General features: G+C 43.4%; 1 protein-coding gene across 5 annotated transcripts; it reads left to right on the top strand.

Annotated features, from left to right (window-relative positions):
• Positions 1-3,413: 3,413 nt before the first annotated feature.
• asphd2 (aspartate beta-hydroxylase domain containing 2) lies at positions 3,414-12,823 on the top strand. 5 transcript variants are annotated; one of them, XM_015972055.3, is made up of 5 exons: positions 3,414-3,741; positions 4,129-4,173; positions 4,718-5,882; positions 6,260-6,373; positions 10,835-12,823. In XM_015972055.3, exons 3-5 carry the CDS (start codon positions 5,018-5,020, stop codon positions 10,963-10,965), a joined length of 1,110 nt encoding a protein of 369 aa, XP_015827541.3. In that variant the 5' UTR covers positions 3,414-3,741; positions 4,129-4,173; positions 4,718-5,017; the 3' UTR covers positions 10,966-12,823. The 5 variants fall into 5 exon arrangements, with proteins under 5 accessions (XP_015827541.3, XP_015827542.3, XP_015827540.3 ...); XM_015972056.3 differs by lacking the exon at positions 4,129-4,173 and having other exon boundaries at positions 3,414-3,737; XM_015972054.3 differs by lacking the exon at positions 4,129-4,173 and having other exon boundaries at positions 3,414-3,737; positions 4,713-5,882.
• Positions 12,824-13,861: the final 1,038 nt, after the last annotated feature.

The raw sequence follows: 13,861 nt of genomic DNA, 5'->3' as shown, positions 1-13,861 counted from the left end.
TCTGCGTAAACCTGAACTGGCCACCTACTTGTGCGTAATCAAATGTCTATAGGGGAAAAGATAGAAAAGCTATAGCCATGAGGTTCCCTTTTGCCTCAGACCGACTTATTGCTGTTTTCTGGTGTGGCTGAATCTGCGATCCGCTGCCACGTGGACTGGAATAACAAATGCTGCAGTAGCATGAGTTGTAGTCAGGTTCATGAGGAGTCACTGGCTGGAGCGGACTCGACTTTAATATGTCATCCCAAAATAGAAGCTAATATCTTAATTTGACCTTGAATGAAAAATGTTGTTATAAAACCTCTTAAAAGTTTTTAACACGGAGGAGGCAGCGCTCATTTCTGCCTTCAGTCTGACGGCACAGCGCAGCGTGCGCTTGTTGAATCAGTATGTGTGTGTGTGTGTGTGTGTGTGTGTGTGTGTGTGTGTGTGTGTGTGTGTGTGTGTGTGTGTGTGTGTGTGCGGCACAGCTCCATGAGCCGCTCAAGTCACTGCATCTCGTTATTGGCGCTATTTAAACCAATGTTATAAAATTACTTCTGCCCAGCCCAGATGTGCTCACATGTGCACCCATGAGCCGTGGTTCCGCCGGAACGCGTCTAACCTCTGACAGACGCACTCTGAACTTCAGATCTTCAGCACGCTGTTAATAGCCTGACACATTTAGAATGCTGTCCCACAGTCAGTGTGCTGATATAATAATATAATAATGCTAAAATGCTCCGATGGGAATCATTTCTTGATTTATTTTGTTACATCCACAATGTTCTGTGTGTGTGAGGTTTACAATGTCAGAACACCTGCATGAGACAGGGTGTTAATTATAATCTGCCAGAATGACTCTCCACCTTCAGATTTCTCCAACATCGTTAAAAATGATCAAATATGGAACATATCTTGCTATTAACAGCGTGCGCAGGTCAGAGTGCTGAAGCTCGGAGTGCATTATTATTATGAAGCTAGGGTACATGCAGAGGACACACACACACACACACGCAAAATATACTTATTTTCAATTACCTTTATTGGGCCCACTTACTTTTTCTTAGGCCCACCCACAAATGAATTTCTGGCTACGCTAATGGTGACATATGACAGACTTCTCTGAGCTCCGCAGCCATTACACTTTTCACCTTGCGCACCCCCTAGTGACAGCTCACCACACATAGGGAATCCCTGAATAGGGCATAAAGAGAAATGTGATTAGTTTTCTATTGTCACATTTCCTATGAGCACACTAAAAATCTACAGCTACACCTTTAACTATTATTACAGTCATATCTTCATATGCTCATGTCTACAATATTTGATATCCACAAGCATGTGAGGATGTGTTTCAGTTGCTAACAGGCACCAGACATAAAATTAAAAATTAAACAAGTATGAGCGCTAAAGCCTAAATTATACTTCTCCATCTGCGTCAGGACGGACGCACGCAACACCGTTATCTGTCCTTGCGGGCCTGCTGGAGAGCTCCGCAAGGACGGACGGAGTCGAGTTCTCTTTTCTAAACATCCATCCGTCGAGACAGAGAATGCAAGCTTGTGATTGGTCAGGGCACCGCTGTCGTCTACACCGCCGCCATTGCGCCCTCAAAAACATAAAGAGAGCCGAGGATAACAAGCGGCAGACACGGAGAAGCTTGAAGAATACCTCGCAAAAAAACTCTAAAAATATGAACGTATAGTTCCCCTATGACTGGAGGAGTGAAAGCATACGCAGCAAGCATTTTATTTGTGGACGGGAATGACAGAAAACGTGGGTTTAGAGGTGGCGAGTGCATGAAGAGGTGGAGGAGAATGAGAGACAAATTTGTCCGTGGTAAAAAGTCTCTTACATACAAAAAATCACAATATAAACACACTATCTTGGACCGGATACATGACAGGATACCACAGAACAGCGCTACGCCCTCTGTTGTCCTGGCGGGGAATTGCTTTGCAACACTCCCCAGGAGACGGAGAAGTATGAGGGTAAAATGTCTCCGTCCCTGAGTGTGTGTCTCTCCCTTTTGGAGCTGACAGAGAAGTATAAATTAGGCTTTACTCCACTCCCACCTCCTGTTTGAAAAGTTCAACAAATGCTGTGGCCTGGCAGACCAAGAGGGTGGAGTTGCTAACAAATACACACACACAGGCTCACAACAGCATTGTGACATGCAGGAAGGCAGTAAATGTTGCAACGTTTTTGCTAAACTGAATCGTACAAAGCGATGCTGTAGCTAGCAGCCCATGGTTACTTGATAACTCATAAATGTAAATTCTGGTCAAATAAAAACTTATTTTTAAACTTGTACCTCTGAAGGGTAAAGTTTTAGGTGTTTCATGATTTTATTGTCATTAAAAATTGCATTTTAGAACCACTGAGGCCATGGGCTGCATTTAGGTTTCGCAAGAGCATGAGGGACTGCATGTCACGTTCTGTGTCCTCGTCTCCTGTGTCCCCTCCTTGTTGTGTCATTTACTTTGATTAGGTATTCTTATCCCCCAGCCTTTCAGTGTAGTTTGCTCTAGAACTCTTTAGGTCATTAGTTTATCTTTAATGTCCCCTGTGCCCTTATTTCTATAGTGTTTAGGTTTATTTAGGTTCAGTAACTTTTGTTTTACAGGTTTTAGGTCTGGTTTCCTCCCCTGCTTGGTTCTGCTTCTCTTCTCAGTTTATTAGTCCCACCTGTGCCCATTTCTCTTAATTGCCCAGCTCTGTGTATTTAAGCCTCGGTCTTGTCTTCTGCATTTGTCGGTTCCTTGTCTCCTGTCAGTGTGTTTGTAACCTCCTGAGTTCCAGTTCCTCCATTTACCAGCCTTTGTTTTTTTTTTTCCCTCTTGTGAGTAGTTTTGAGTTGTTGTTGGCCCCCCTTGGTTTTGAGCCTTTTGGATTTTGTTTTTGTTTCTTAAAATACTTTGTTTTTTACACACCTCATCTCCTCGAGTCAGTCTGGGTTCCTGCACATTGGGTCCACCCAATCCTTTCCTCCTAATATGACACCGCAAAGACAAAACAAGCAAACAACTGTTGGTCATGTGTTACAGTTTGATAAACTGTACATTCATATACATTTACTTTATCTATTTGAGTGTTGTTGACTCTAGAGCAGAAGTGTGTGTGAAGCTAGATGAGGTTGAGGGACAGTTTAACTTAATTCAGTTCCAAAAAGTAAACTCAATTCTAAACCAGTTATAATCCCAAATTAGAAAATCCCATTGGTAACAACTTTAACATTGTTTTATTTTGTGTTGACATGTTAGCACATCAAAATACACACATTTTGTCTGTCATTAGGTCCTTACAAAGTGTTTTGTATGAGAATTTTTGGGCACTGGTTTCTTATAAAATTAGAAATGTTCTTCTACCTATAAATATGCTTTTGTGTTATTTCTTATTTCACGCAAACCTTTATTTTGAAAAATGTAAACGGAAACACTACGTTTTTCTTCCGGTACTTGATACGGGCGGCTTCCCAGAGAGAAGCGTCGCTATTTACATCAATATTTTCGGACGGTGCTTCCGAGCGGAGACACTGAGCTAAACCGTCGGTAGGGCATGTTCATAGCTCCACTTTTACACACTTATTATTTCAGTAACTATGCTCGTTAGCCGCAGTCGCGGCTTCTTTTGTGCGCCGTTCGGAGCGGATTTCTGTGACGCTGGCGAGTGATACCCGTGTGCACTGCAGTGGTGCGCAGCTTCGCCTGGAGGAACACCTGTGCGCCTCTGACGGCCACAGTCATGAATGCTGAGTAGGTATGGAAGCAAACCACGCACGGATCCGCGTAACCAAACACAGTGATGAAGGTGTGATGATGAGGAGGAGGAGTTGGGTTTGCTTGTTTGTTATATTTATAATGATTTATTTAGAGGGAGGTCTTCCACAGATGCGTTGGTGTTTAGTTGAACGGTGGAAAACTAGAACTCATATGGAAGAGAAACAAAGGAGCGCACGGAGACACGAGACTGTGTGTGTGTGTGTGTGTGTGTTCTAATTGGCTTCTTAGTCGAGATGTATTATTATAATATAAGCTTGTGTGTGTGTGTGTGTGTGTGTGTGTGTGTGTGTGTGTGTGTGTGTGTGTGTGTGTGTGTGTGTGTGTGTGTGTGTGTGTGTGATGGTGGGCGTCTTTACGCCGTCAGACAGGATGTAGGGGAGGATCTACTGGAGCAGGATAACCATAAGCGGTGAGAGCGCATCTTCAGAGTTCTGATCACAGTTGACGCATTGCACTCCTCGCGTTGTGGCTGCTGCCTCCATTAGCATTATATAATCACTCTCATGTAATGCAGCCAGCTTCTGATACCGATACAGTACACACACACTCCCTGAGGGTCCATTTGTGCACCTCCTGCTGAGCAACCTGCCTATTAGAAATGTGGGTGGGTTTCAGCAATGTTTACATAACTCACTGTTGTGTGTGTGTGTGTGTGTGTGTGTGTGTGTGTGTGTGTGTGTGTGTGTGTGTAATAGGAAAAGGAGGGATCTGTGTTAAATGTGCAGTAGTGACTCATGGGTTTATTCAGTGCAGTGAAGCTAAAGTCATATCTGTAATCGGTTGCAGTCGTTTTGAGGTCCAGCATGTGTTTATAGTATAAAATAAGGAAATGGGGATGTGCTGCCAGGCTCTGAAGATCAGGATGTGTTTCACAGCCACAGAGAAAGTAGAACCACCCTGTTCGTGTCTGATCTCCTTTTCTCTACTTCTGTCTTTGTTTTTGCACAGAGCAGATAACCCTAGGCGCAGTGTCTGTCTGCATTTGTCTGAGAGAACAAGCAGGGGAGCAGCACAGACATCATGCAAGGAGAACCCTCCCTTAATTGCACAGCGCTGAAATGTTGAGCCTGAAGAACAGGAGTGTCTCATCGCATCAGCAGACTGTTTACATCAGAGGGGGCCAGAAGAACTGCTTCACACCAGACTCCATAACACCTCGTGTGTGTGGTTCGAGGCCCCTTTTCATCACAGTCGAGAAAAGACACATTAACTGATCCATAATTTTTCTGTCGGGTTCAGCGTACCAGCTAGAGATGGAGTGGTCGCTGGAGAACGTGAGAGAGATGGTGGCTGGAGGGATGCAGTCTGTGAGGGAGTGTGAGGTCTGTGCTTTAGCCATAGCCATGTGTGTGCTGCTGCTGTTCATGTGGTACTGTTACAGAGTGGGCCGCGAGCATGGCTCCAGCCCGCTGCGTGGGAGGTACCTGACTGGGTCGGGTCGGATTGGAGGAGTGGTGGGGGGTTTCATGAGTTCGGACTGCCGTGGCAGGGGCAAAGGGAAGCACGGGTCAATGCTGGGGGAGCAGAACGGCTTTGCTTTCTGCCAGTCATCAGAGTGTTTCCGTTGTACCAGCGCTGGGGAGAGTCTGAACCAGAGGCTGTACCACAGCCTTCAGGAATACGCCAAGCGCTACACCTGGTCAGGCATGGGGAGGGTGCACAAGGGTGTCCGAGACCAGGGCCGGTACCTCAACAGCCGACCGACTATCCAGCGGCCAGAGGTGTTCTTCCTCCCCGACCTGTCGTCAGCCCCTTTCTTCTCTAGGGAGGTTCAGAGGCATGATGTGGAGCTGCTCGAGCAGAGCTTCCCTACCCTTCTGGCTGAGTTTGAGAGCATCTACCACCAGCCTCCAGCGCGCAGTGGCTCCTCCCTCCCACCAGGGTGGAAAGCCAACAACACTCCTCGTGGGCAGTGGTGGACCTACTACCTGGTCAACCAAGGCACGCCTTTGGTTTTAAATGTCCGGAGATGTCCACGGGCCTGGCGGGTTCTGGGCCAGCTGCGCACCTTCATCGCCAACAACATTTTTGGGAATGCCTGCTTCTCCGTGCTGACCCCCGGAGCTCTCATTACTGAGCATTACGGTCCAACAAATGTCAGGCTGCGCTGCCACCTGGGTAAGAGAGCCAAGTGAAAATGATCATGCTCATTTCGTGTTTAACTCACAGCAGCATATGATGTCACAAATAGGCACATGTAGACACAAATCCAGCGTTGTGTTGTTTTTGTCTAAAATCTTCTGAGTAATTGACCCTGCAATGCTCTTCCATACATGCAAATGGTTCTTGTTTTCTCTGCACCTGAGCTTTGATTCTGTTTCCATTTATTTTCTGTTAAGTGACTAAAAATAGTCATGTTTGCTATGAAGATCTGGCCTTCAGTATGATCCCTTAAAAACAGCAGACTGTCAGGATACAGGACAACTATAAATGGAACTGAGCAGCACTGCATTTTTCTCTTGATAGACTTTGGACTTGTTATGTTTCTGTGTTAGGTCTCCGAGTGCCTCCTTCCTGTGAGCTTGTAGTTGGTGGAGAGCCACAGTGCTGGTCTGAGGGCAGCTGTCTGCTTTTTGATGACTCCTTTCTCCACAGGGCTTTCCATGATGGTAAGAACGGATTTAAACATATTGTTTTTTTATTTGAGTGATTACCAGCTGTACTAATTACTTTGAAGTGTGACAAAGCCCAAAATATGATGTGAGATGTATTTCTCTGTATGAGCAAAGAAACACAATACCCACTTATGTAAATGAATTTGATTGACTTCATACTTCAGAAACGTCTTCATTACTGATGCACACTCATCTTGATCAGTGACTATCACTGATCTCCATTTATCGGGATTGAAGCTGGGGTTTGTAGTTTAAATATGTTAAAGTTGCTTAAAATGCTTAAATTTGACTGTCTGACCCGGTTCTATGCTACAAAGAAGGTTTCCCTTAAAAGTTTCATATCATACTATTTTAAAACTTTGAGAGCAAAGGTAGGCACAGTATATGATCAAATGTTACCACCCACACCCACTCTGACTAAACGTGCCTACAACAGCGCCTTAGGTGAGCCAGTTGCTGTATTTGCTATGGTCCAGTGGTTAAGGCGCCTTCCTGCCTTCTCATTTTTACCATGTGCTGATGTGGGTTCGAATCCAGGTGGTGTCTACAGTAATATATTCAGCCAGCTGAAGCAAATTTCATGTTTTTATAGGTTAGTTTTAATGATTATTTTCCACAAAATATTTTGTGTCTCTAAAGATCTTTGAATTTGGTCATTTCCAAGCAGCATTTTAGTTTATTTTCTCAGCTCACCTCACATGGACTCACACTGGCTAAATAAAGTTTCAAATATAAACTGATTAGTCCTTATATTTTAAGCAGTTTACCAATAAAGGATTGAAAACATAATACTGGCAAGTGCAGCTAAACAGAAGAAAACAAGTTGCTGCTCGGACCGGTATGCAAAACTACATGCCAGCCCCACACCGGACACCTGTCGCCTAAGCCGCATATCCAGTGCTGACCAGAGGAGACAGGTTTCAGAGCAGAGACTAGCTTCTAGGAGAGGAGAGGAGCAGGACCTGATGGCGAGACTAGTTTCCATTGACTCGTTATCAGATTTTCTAAGTAAAACTCAAAATTTGCAGCTGAAACAGCCAAAAATGCATGAATGCAGCCAAAAATGGGGTTGGGTGTTTTCATGAGGAAATAACAATATCACATGCTAAAAGGTTCCAAAAAGTGGATTTTCCATGATATGGCCCCTTTAAGTCCCTCCCCTGCCTCTTCAAAACGAATTATGTACGTGAGCCTAGAGCAGTGGTTCCCAAACTTATTTAGCCACGCACCCCCTTCTATGTCCCGACCATGTCGACGCACCCCCAGCCCCCACATCAGGGCATGGCTATATATATATATGTATATATATATATATATATATATATATATATATACATATACATATATATATATATATATACATATACATATATATATATATAGATCAGACGTCAAGCTAAACAGACAGGGTTAAAAAAATATGATCAACCTTTTTCCCCATCGCTTTCATTTTTTAAATGGTAATTAATAAACATTCGATACCATTACAATTTCCTTTGATTTAATTTTAAATAAATATTTAGAGTGCCCAGGTAGCACATAAACAATGCAATTTAACGGTTTTCTTAAAGTAGGAACGTTTAACCTGTGCGGCCAGAGCGCTCTCCTTCCTTCTGCTCTGCGTAAACCTGAGCTGGCCACCTACTTGTGCGTAATCAAATGTCTATAGGGGAAAATATGGAAACGATATAGCCATGAGGTTCAATTTTGCCTCAGACCGACTTATTGCTGTTTTATGGTGTGGCTGAATCTGCGATCCGCTGCCATGCGGACTGGAATAACAAATGCTGCAGGTTCGGAGTCACTGGCTGGAGCGGACCCAACTTTAATACGTCATCCCAAAATAGAAGCTAATATCTTAATTTGACCTGGAATGAAAAATGTTGTTATAAAACCTCTTAAAAGTTTTTATCACAGAGGAGGCAGCGCTCATTTCTGCATTCAGTCTGACGGCACAGCGCCGGAGTTCGTGTGTGTGTGTGTGTGTGTGTGTGTGTGTGTGTGTGTGTGTGTGTGTGTGTGTGTGTGTGTGTGTGTGTGTGTGTGTGTGTGTGTGTGTGTGTGTGTGTGTGTGTGTGTGTGTGTGTGTGTGTGTGTGTGCGTGTGTGCGTGTGTGCGTGTGTGCGTGCGTGCGTGCGTGTGTGCGCGGCACAGCTCCATGAGCCGCTCCAGTCACCGCGTCTCGTTATTGGCGCTATTTAAACCAATGTTGTAAGATTACTTCTGCCCAGCCCAGATGTGCTCACTTGTGCACCCATGAGCCGTGGTTCCGCTGGAACGCGTCTGACTGACAGATGCGCTCTGAACTTCAGATCTTCAGTGCGCTGTTAAAAGAATAATTTCTTGATTTATTTTGTTACATCCACAATGTTCTTTGTGTGAGGTTTACAATGTCAGAGCACCTGCATGAGACAGGGTGTTAATTACAATCTGCCAGAATGACTCACCACCTTCAGATTTCTCCAACATCGTTAAAAATGATCAAATATGGAACATATCGGCGTGTGCAGGCCAGAGTGCTGAAGCTCGGCGCATTGTTATTATGAAGCTAGGCCACATGTGGAGGACACACACGCGCAAAAATATACTTGTTTTCAATTGCATTTATTGGGCCCACTTACTTTTTCTTAGGCCCACCCACAAATGAGTTTCTGGCAACGTTAATGGTGACATTTGACAGACTTCTCTGAGCTCGGCAGCCATTACACTTTTCACCTCGCGCACCCCCTAGCAGCAGCTCACGCACCCCCAGGGGTGCGTGCACCACACTTTGGGAATCCCTGGCCTAGAGCATTGACTGATAAAATAGCATATCCACAAGAGGGAGCTGTCACTCAATGAGAAGGCACTCCACTACCCAACATGCACTACGGTGTTTAGCAGATGTGCCTCGATCAACATAGCACACCAACCTGGCTTCAATGCTAGCTCGACCTGCGACCTTTGGTAATGTCAGTCTGTAAACTTCAAGCGGTGGAAGGGGAAGGAGGAGAACAAAAAGGGATTTTTCTTTTGTGTTTGGAGCTAAGTGATTAGCTTAGCATTCAGCCTTACGTTACATTGGACTATTGTTTTAGCCTGTTGTAGCATTAGCAAGATTGTAAATGCCAGATTCCTGCCAGCTTTCAGATGTTTCGCTTGAACAGTGCAGATTTTATTAAACTTACTGTTTCACAGCTCCTGCAGAACCCGATGAAGGCTGAGTAGATAATTCAGCTGTTGGAATCAGGTGTGTCTGAGCAGGAGCATATCAAAAACATGCAGCCACACAGCAGCATTCAAATAGCACTACACTATATGTCTGCACATGCTCGGTATGAGGTGTGTCTTTCAGCTCTTTCCAAAAGAGGACCAGGGATGGAAGCTATAGATGTTACATTTCTAAATCCTCTCCTCCTTGATGAACTCATGCCACCGACCACTAGCCTAGAAATCTAGACCGACCGTAGCAGGAGCTAAAGGATTTTGCTCTGCAGGTGGATCTAGCCATGCTCCATTGGAGCCTCAGCTGGCCCGAACAGCCTTGTGTCTTGCCAATAACAGCGCTCTATTGGTTTGGTGGGCGGGATGTTGTGACTGAGCATAACAACAAAGATGGCGGCGGCTCATTTGGAACGACTTTGACACAAACTTTGGACTATTTTGAATCGGGTTTTCTGTGAGTCAAGAGCATATAGAAGTTCTTAAGTCCTTTATTGGAAAAAGGGATGTATTTGCGTCATCTTTAACAGTATATGGCAGATTGCCTTGTTTACTGACATCTGTTGTGGCAAGTACATTGCGTTGTTCGTTGTCCAATAGCACGTGGAGACAGTTTTAAAGACAACTGTAGATTCACCCCACGACTGAGATCTGTTTATGGGTCGTGGTCAGACTATATATTCACATAAATACTTGCCAGGCTAGTGGACCACTGCTTTAAAGCATCATTGTCGAGCTGTAATATGATAAATATTAAATGGTCTGTGTTTTTATGGCACCTTCTAGGGTTATACAACCCCCCCCACCACCCCCCCAAGGCATTTTACAACACAATCAGTCATGCACACACACACACACATTCACACGCTGGTGATGATGAACTACTATGTAGCCACAGCTGCCCTGGACCACACTGATGGAGGCGAGTCCGCAGAACATTAGTGCCACCAGTACCTCCGACCACCACCAGCAGGCAAGGCAGGTTAAGTGCCTTGCCCAAGGACACAACAGCAACTTTCTCTGCCAGGAGCTGGGATCGATCCAACAACCCTCCGATTACTGGACAGCCACTCTGCCTCCTGAGCTACTGCTGCCCGTAATATTAAAAAAAACAATGTTTTCCACAGTCCGTGAACTCACCATTTTTAAATAGAACACAAATAAACATTGAGGAAAATAATAAATAAAGCTGCATGCAGCTGCAAACAGTTCTCTCACCTTGAATGTAATATTTTTTGCTACGTGTGTGTGCAGGCAGCGCAGAGGACGGCCCAAGGGTCGTCTTCATGGTGGACCTGTGGCACCCTAACGTGGCCGCCGCTGAGAGACAAGCCTTGGACTACATTTTCACACCAGGTCGCTTGGAGGACAGGGAAGGAAAATAGGTGTGAGTGAGAAACCATGTCTGAATAGGAGACGGGTGGCTTTTAGACGTGTGCGTCTGTAATGTTGGGGAGCAACTCTTTTTCTGCCTCTAGACCAGCTTCCTTGTTCACTGTGTGCACACTCTCCAGCTCACAGTGTTGATTGTAATTATTGTTCTTGGCAGACGACCAAACCTTGGGCCTCTTTTATCAATCTATTTCTGTTGTAAACTCTTTGCTGCTAGTGCAGACCAGCCTGGCTTTCTTGGAATTCTACAAGAATTTCCTTTTTATTTATTTTGACTAAACAATCACTAGATTATTTTTTTCCTAACTGGGAGCTAGGGTCACACTGACTTTGTTTAGGTTGTTGCTTAAAGCAGCTCAGCAGTTCAAGGACAGAGCAAAGTTCAAAACACAAACCAGACGAATGGCTCTTAAATAATATGTAACCGTTTGGTTTGTTAATTGCAGCATATTAAGTCCTCAGTCCACCTTATGCTGTTAGTTCTTAACCAATCTGGGTCACTGATCAACCTTCTTCCCTGACTATACCTGCATACATTTCTGCAAGGGCTAAAGAAAAGATCGTTCACTTATTTTCTATAACTTAACTCATCCAGTTGAATTTGGGATCTAATTGTCAGGAAGACCACCACGTTTTCATTAAATAACAGGTCTTTAGTAAAATTCAAATGTTTACATGTTTATGAATGACTCCTACATAAAGAATGTTCATCTCACTGATTGTATTACCAGTTATGATTTTATAAAATCTCAATGTAATAACCACCACAGCTTAATTTTTCACAATCTAAAAAGCACTTCAGACCAAAAAAACAAGAGTCAGTGTAGAAACATTCAGGTCACGATGTTTATAAATCTGGACCAAACTGGTCATTTTTAACATGCAGACCCCAACTAAAGGCTTCAGAGTGTTTATAACTAGATTTGTTTATGTTTGCTTTGATAATTGAGGTCCAATGTGAATGAGGATTTAAATGTTTACAGGTCCCGTCTACGTCTCGCTGGTGGATTGTGCTCCGTCAGAAAATCTGTCAGGCTTTCACAAGACATGGTTCAATAAGCACATTTCCAGTTAGGGTTTTATAAGTCGGCCAGTGCTGTGATGCGAACAATTAGCAGTTTTTGGTGAAGTTACTGAACTCTGTTAATTTAGTTGCATTTGATATCAGGTTTGTATTTCTGTAAATAAGGCTGAATGAACACTGGGTACAAAAACCCACTTTGAATGGTACGAAATGTTCTGAAATGATCGTCTTGCTTTAACTATGGTGTTGTCTTGAGTTTTAGCTGAAGTGATTACGAGTCATTCTCTGATTCAAGGAGCCAACCATTTTTGATAGATTGGATTAGTATGTTCTGTAAAATCTTTCTGATGTGCTACTCTCTTTGTTGTTCTGTGATGTTTTTATTTATTCCCCCATCCCCTCTCACTGTAATTTTGCAGCACAGCGTGGTTCTCCATTCAAACAGCCACAGTCTTTACTTGTTCAACTGCAATTCCAGAATAAACGTGCGCAGTCTAAAGGGATGTGAAATAAAACATCTGCTTTCCTTGTCTGCTGCAGTTCCAGAGACCCATCTGTTCTGTTCTAATGTTTACAAAGGTGTGCTCATTTACACACTGTTTACAGCACCTGATCTCTGACACACACACATTTAGCTGTGCGTAATTGGGTTTAAAATAGAGTCTACTAACTCTGGTTTCAACACACACACACACACACACACACACAGTATGATGGGCAACCATTCTGTTTACATTTGAATTAGAGATTTATCCTTAAACACTTTCTTGTGTGGATTTTGAACAGTATTTATGTACATTTAATAAATGGTCCAGTATCTTATTTAACCTGCTGGTGTTCGACTTTTTATTTGGCAAGAGTCTTTGGATCTAGACCACTTTGCTGTAATAGTTTTTTGAAGAATAAAGTAGTCAACAGCTCCATAGCACACATGCAACAGTGGTATTGTAGATGAATAATTGAGTGGTTTTTCTGTGGGAGGGTGCAAAAGGGAAAATGATATTAAGTGGTTTCATCATCCAGAGGCTGTTTACTTGCAGCAACACAGGCAGGCATTTATGTTGGAGCCAGGAATGCAGCTGAAACATCTTAATGCCATATAAACATGCATTTTGTTGAATTTGTTAAGATTTAGTTGTACAAGGAAATCTTTCTGTATTGAAGATCAATTCTAAAAGCTGGTCTGTTTCTACACAGGAGGCTGTTTTCAAATGATGACTTATTTTTAATTACGGGAAGAAATATCCAAACCAACCATGAGAGAGCAGTTGTCTGCTTAAATCATGATGTAACTGAATAATCGCATTATTTAAAATACTAATTCAGTGGACCTGGTTACTGCTTGACTGGTAAAATGAACAAATCACTCAAATACTACCTGCTGACAACCTGAAGTAAGCGATAAGAGTTGAGGTTAAGGGCATGGTTCGGGTTAAGGTCAGAGGTCACGATTAAATAATAAAGAAATAAGGAAGAAGTCTAAAAACAATGCAAAGGTTCATCTTAAATTTATCAAAGTATCTTGATGATCCCTTTAGGCTTTTGGGAAAATGTTCATCTGGAGTAACTGCATTCAAGGCCGTATCCAGAGTTTCAAATTATAGAGGTCCACCATCCGTTGTCCCATGCAAATTGAGAACAAACTGAAGACCAATGCTGATTTCAGATGTAATAATTTATTTAAAACTAAAGTGGTGTGTGTGTGTGTGTGTGTGTGTGTGTGTGTGTGTGTGTGTGTGTGTGTGTGTGTGTGTGTGTGTGTGTGTGTGTGTGTGTGTGTGTGTGTGTGTGTGTGTGTGTGTGTGTGTGTGTGTGTGTGTGTGTGTGAACTCCCAAGTAAATCCATGAAAAGTGGCATATCTGAA

This window comes from Nothobranchius furzeri, chromosome 17 (genome assembly GCF_043380555.1).
Source record: "Nothobranchius furzeri strain GRZ-AD chromosome 17, NfurGRZ-RIMD1, whole genome shotgun sequence".
NCBI classification, from domain to species: Eukaryota; Metazoa; Chordata; class Actinopteri; order Cyprinodontiformes; family Nothobranchiidae; genus Nothobranchius; species Nothobranchius furzeri.
Note: the sequence above shows the minus strand (reverse complement) of the source record. Positions and strands in the feature narration are given on the sequence as shown.

Excerpts from the sequence above, each read along its gene's own strand:
- asphd2 (XM_015972056.3), top strand. The coding sequence starts at position 5,018 with ATGGAGTGGTCGCTGGAGAACGTGAGAGAGATGGTGGCTGGAGGGATG. Across the intron at positions 5,883-6,259 it reads CAGGCTGCGCTGCCACCTGG|GTCTCCGAGTGCCTCCTTCC; the intron begins GTAAGAGAGCCA and ends TTTCTGTGTTAG. Across the intron at positions 6,374-10,834 it reads CCACAGGGCTTTCCATGATG|GCAGCGCAGAGGACGGCCCA; the intron begins GTAAGAACGGAT and ends GTGTGTGTGCAG.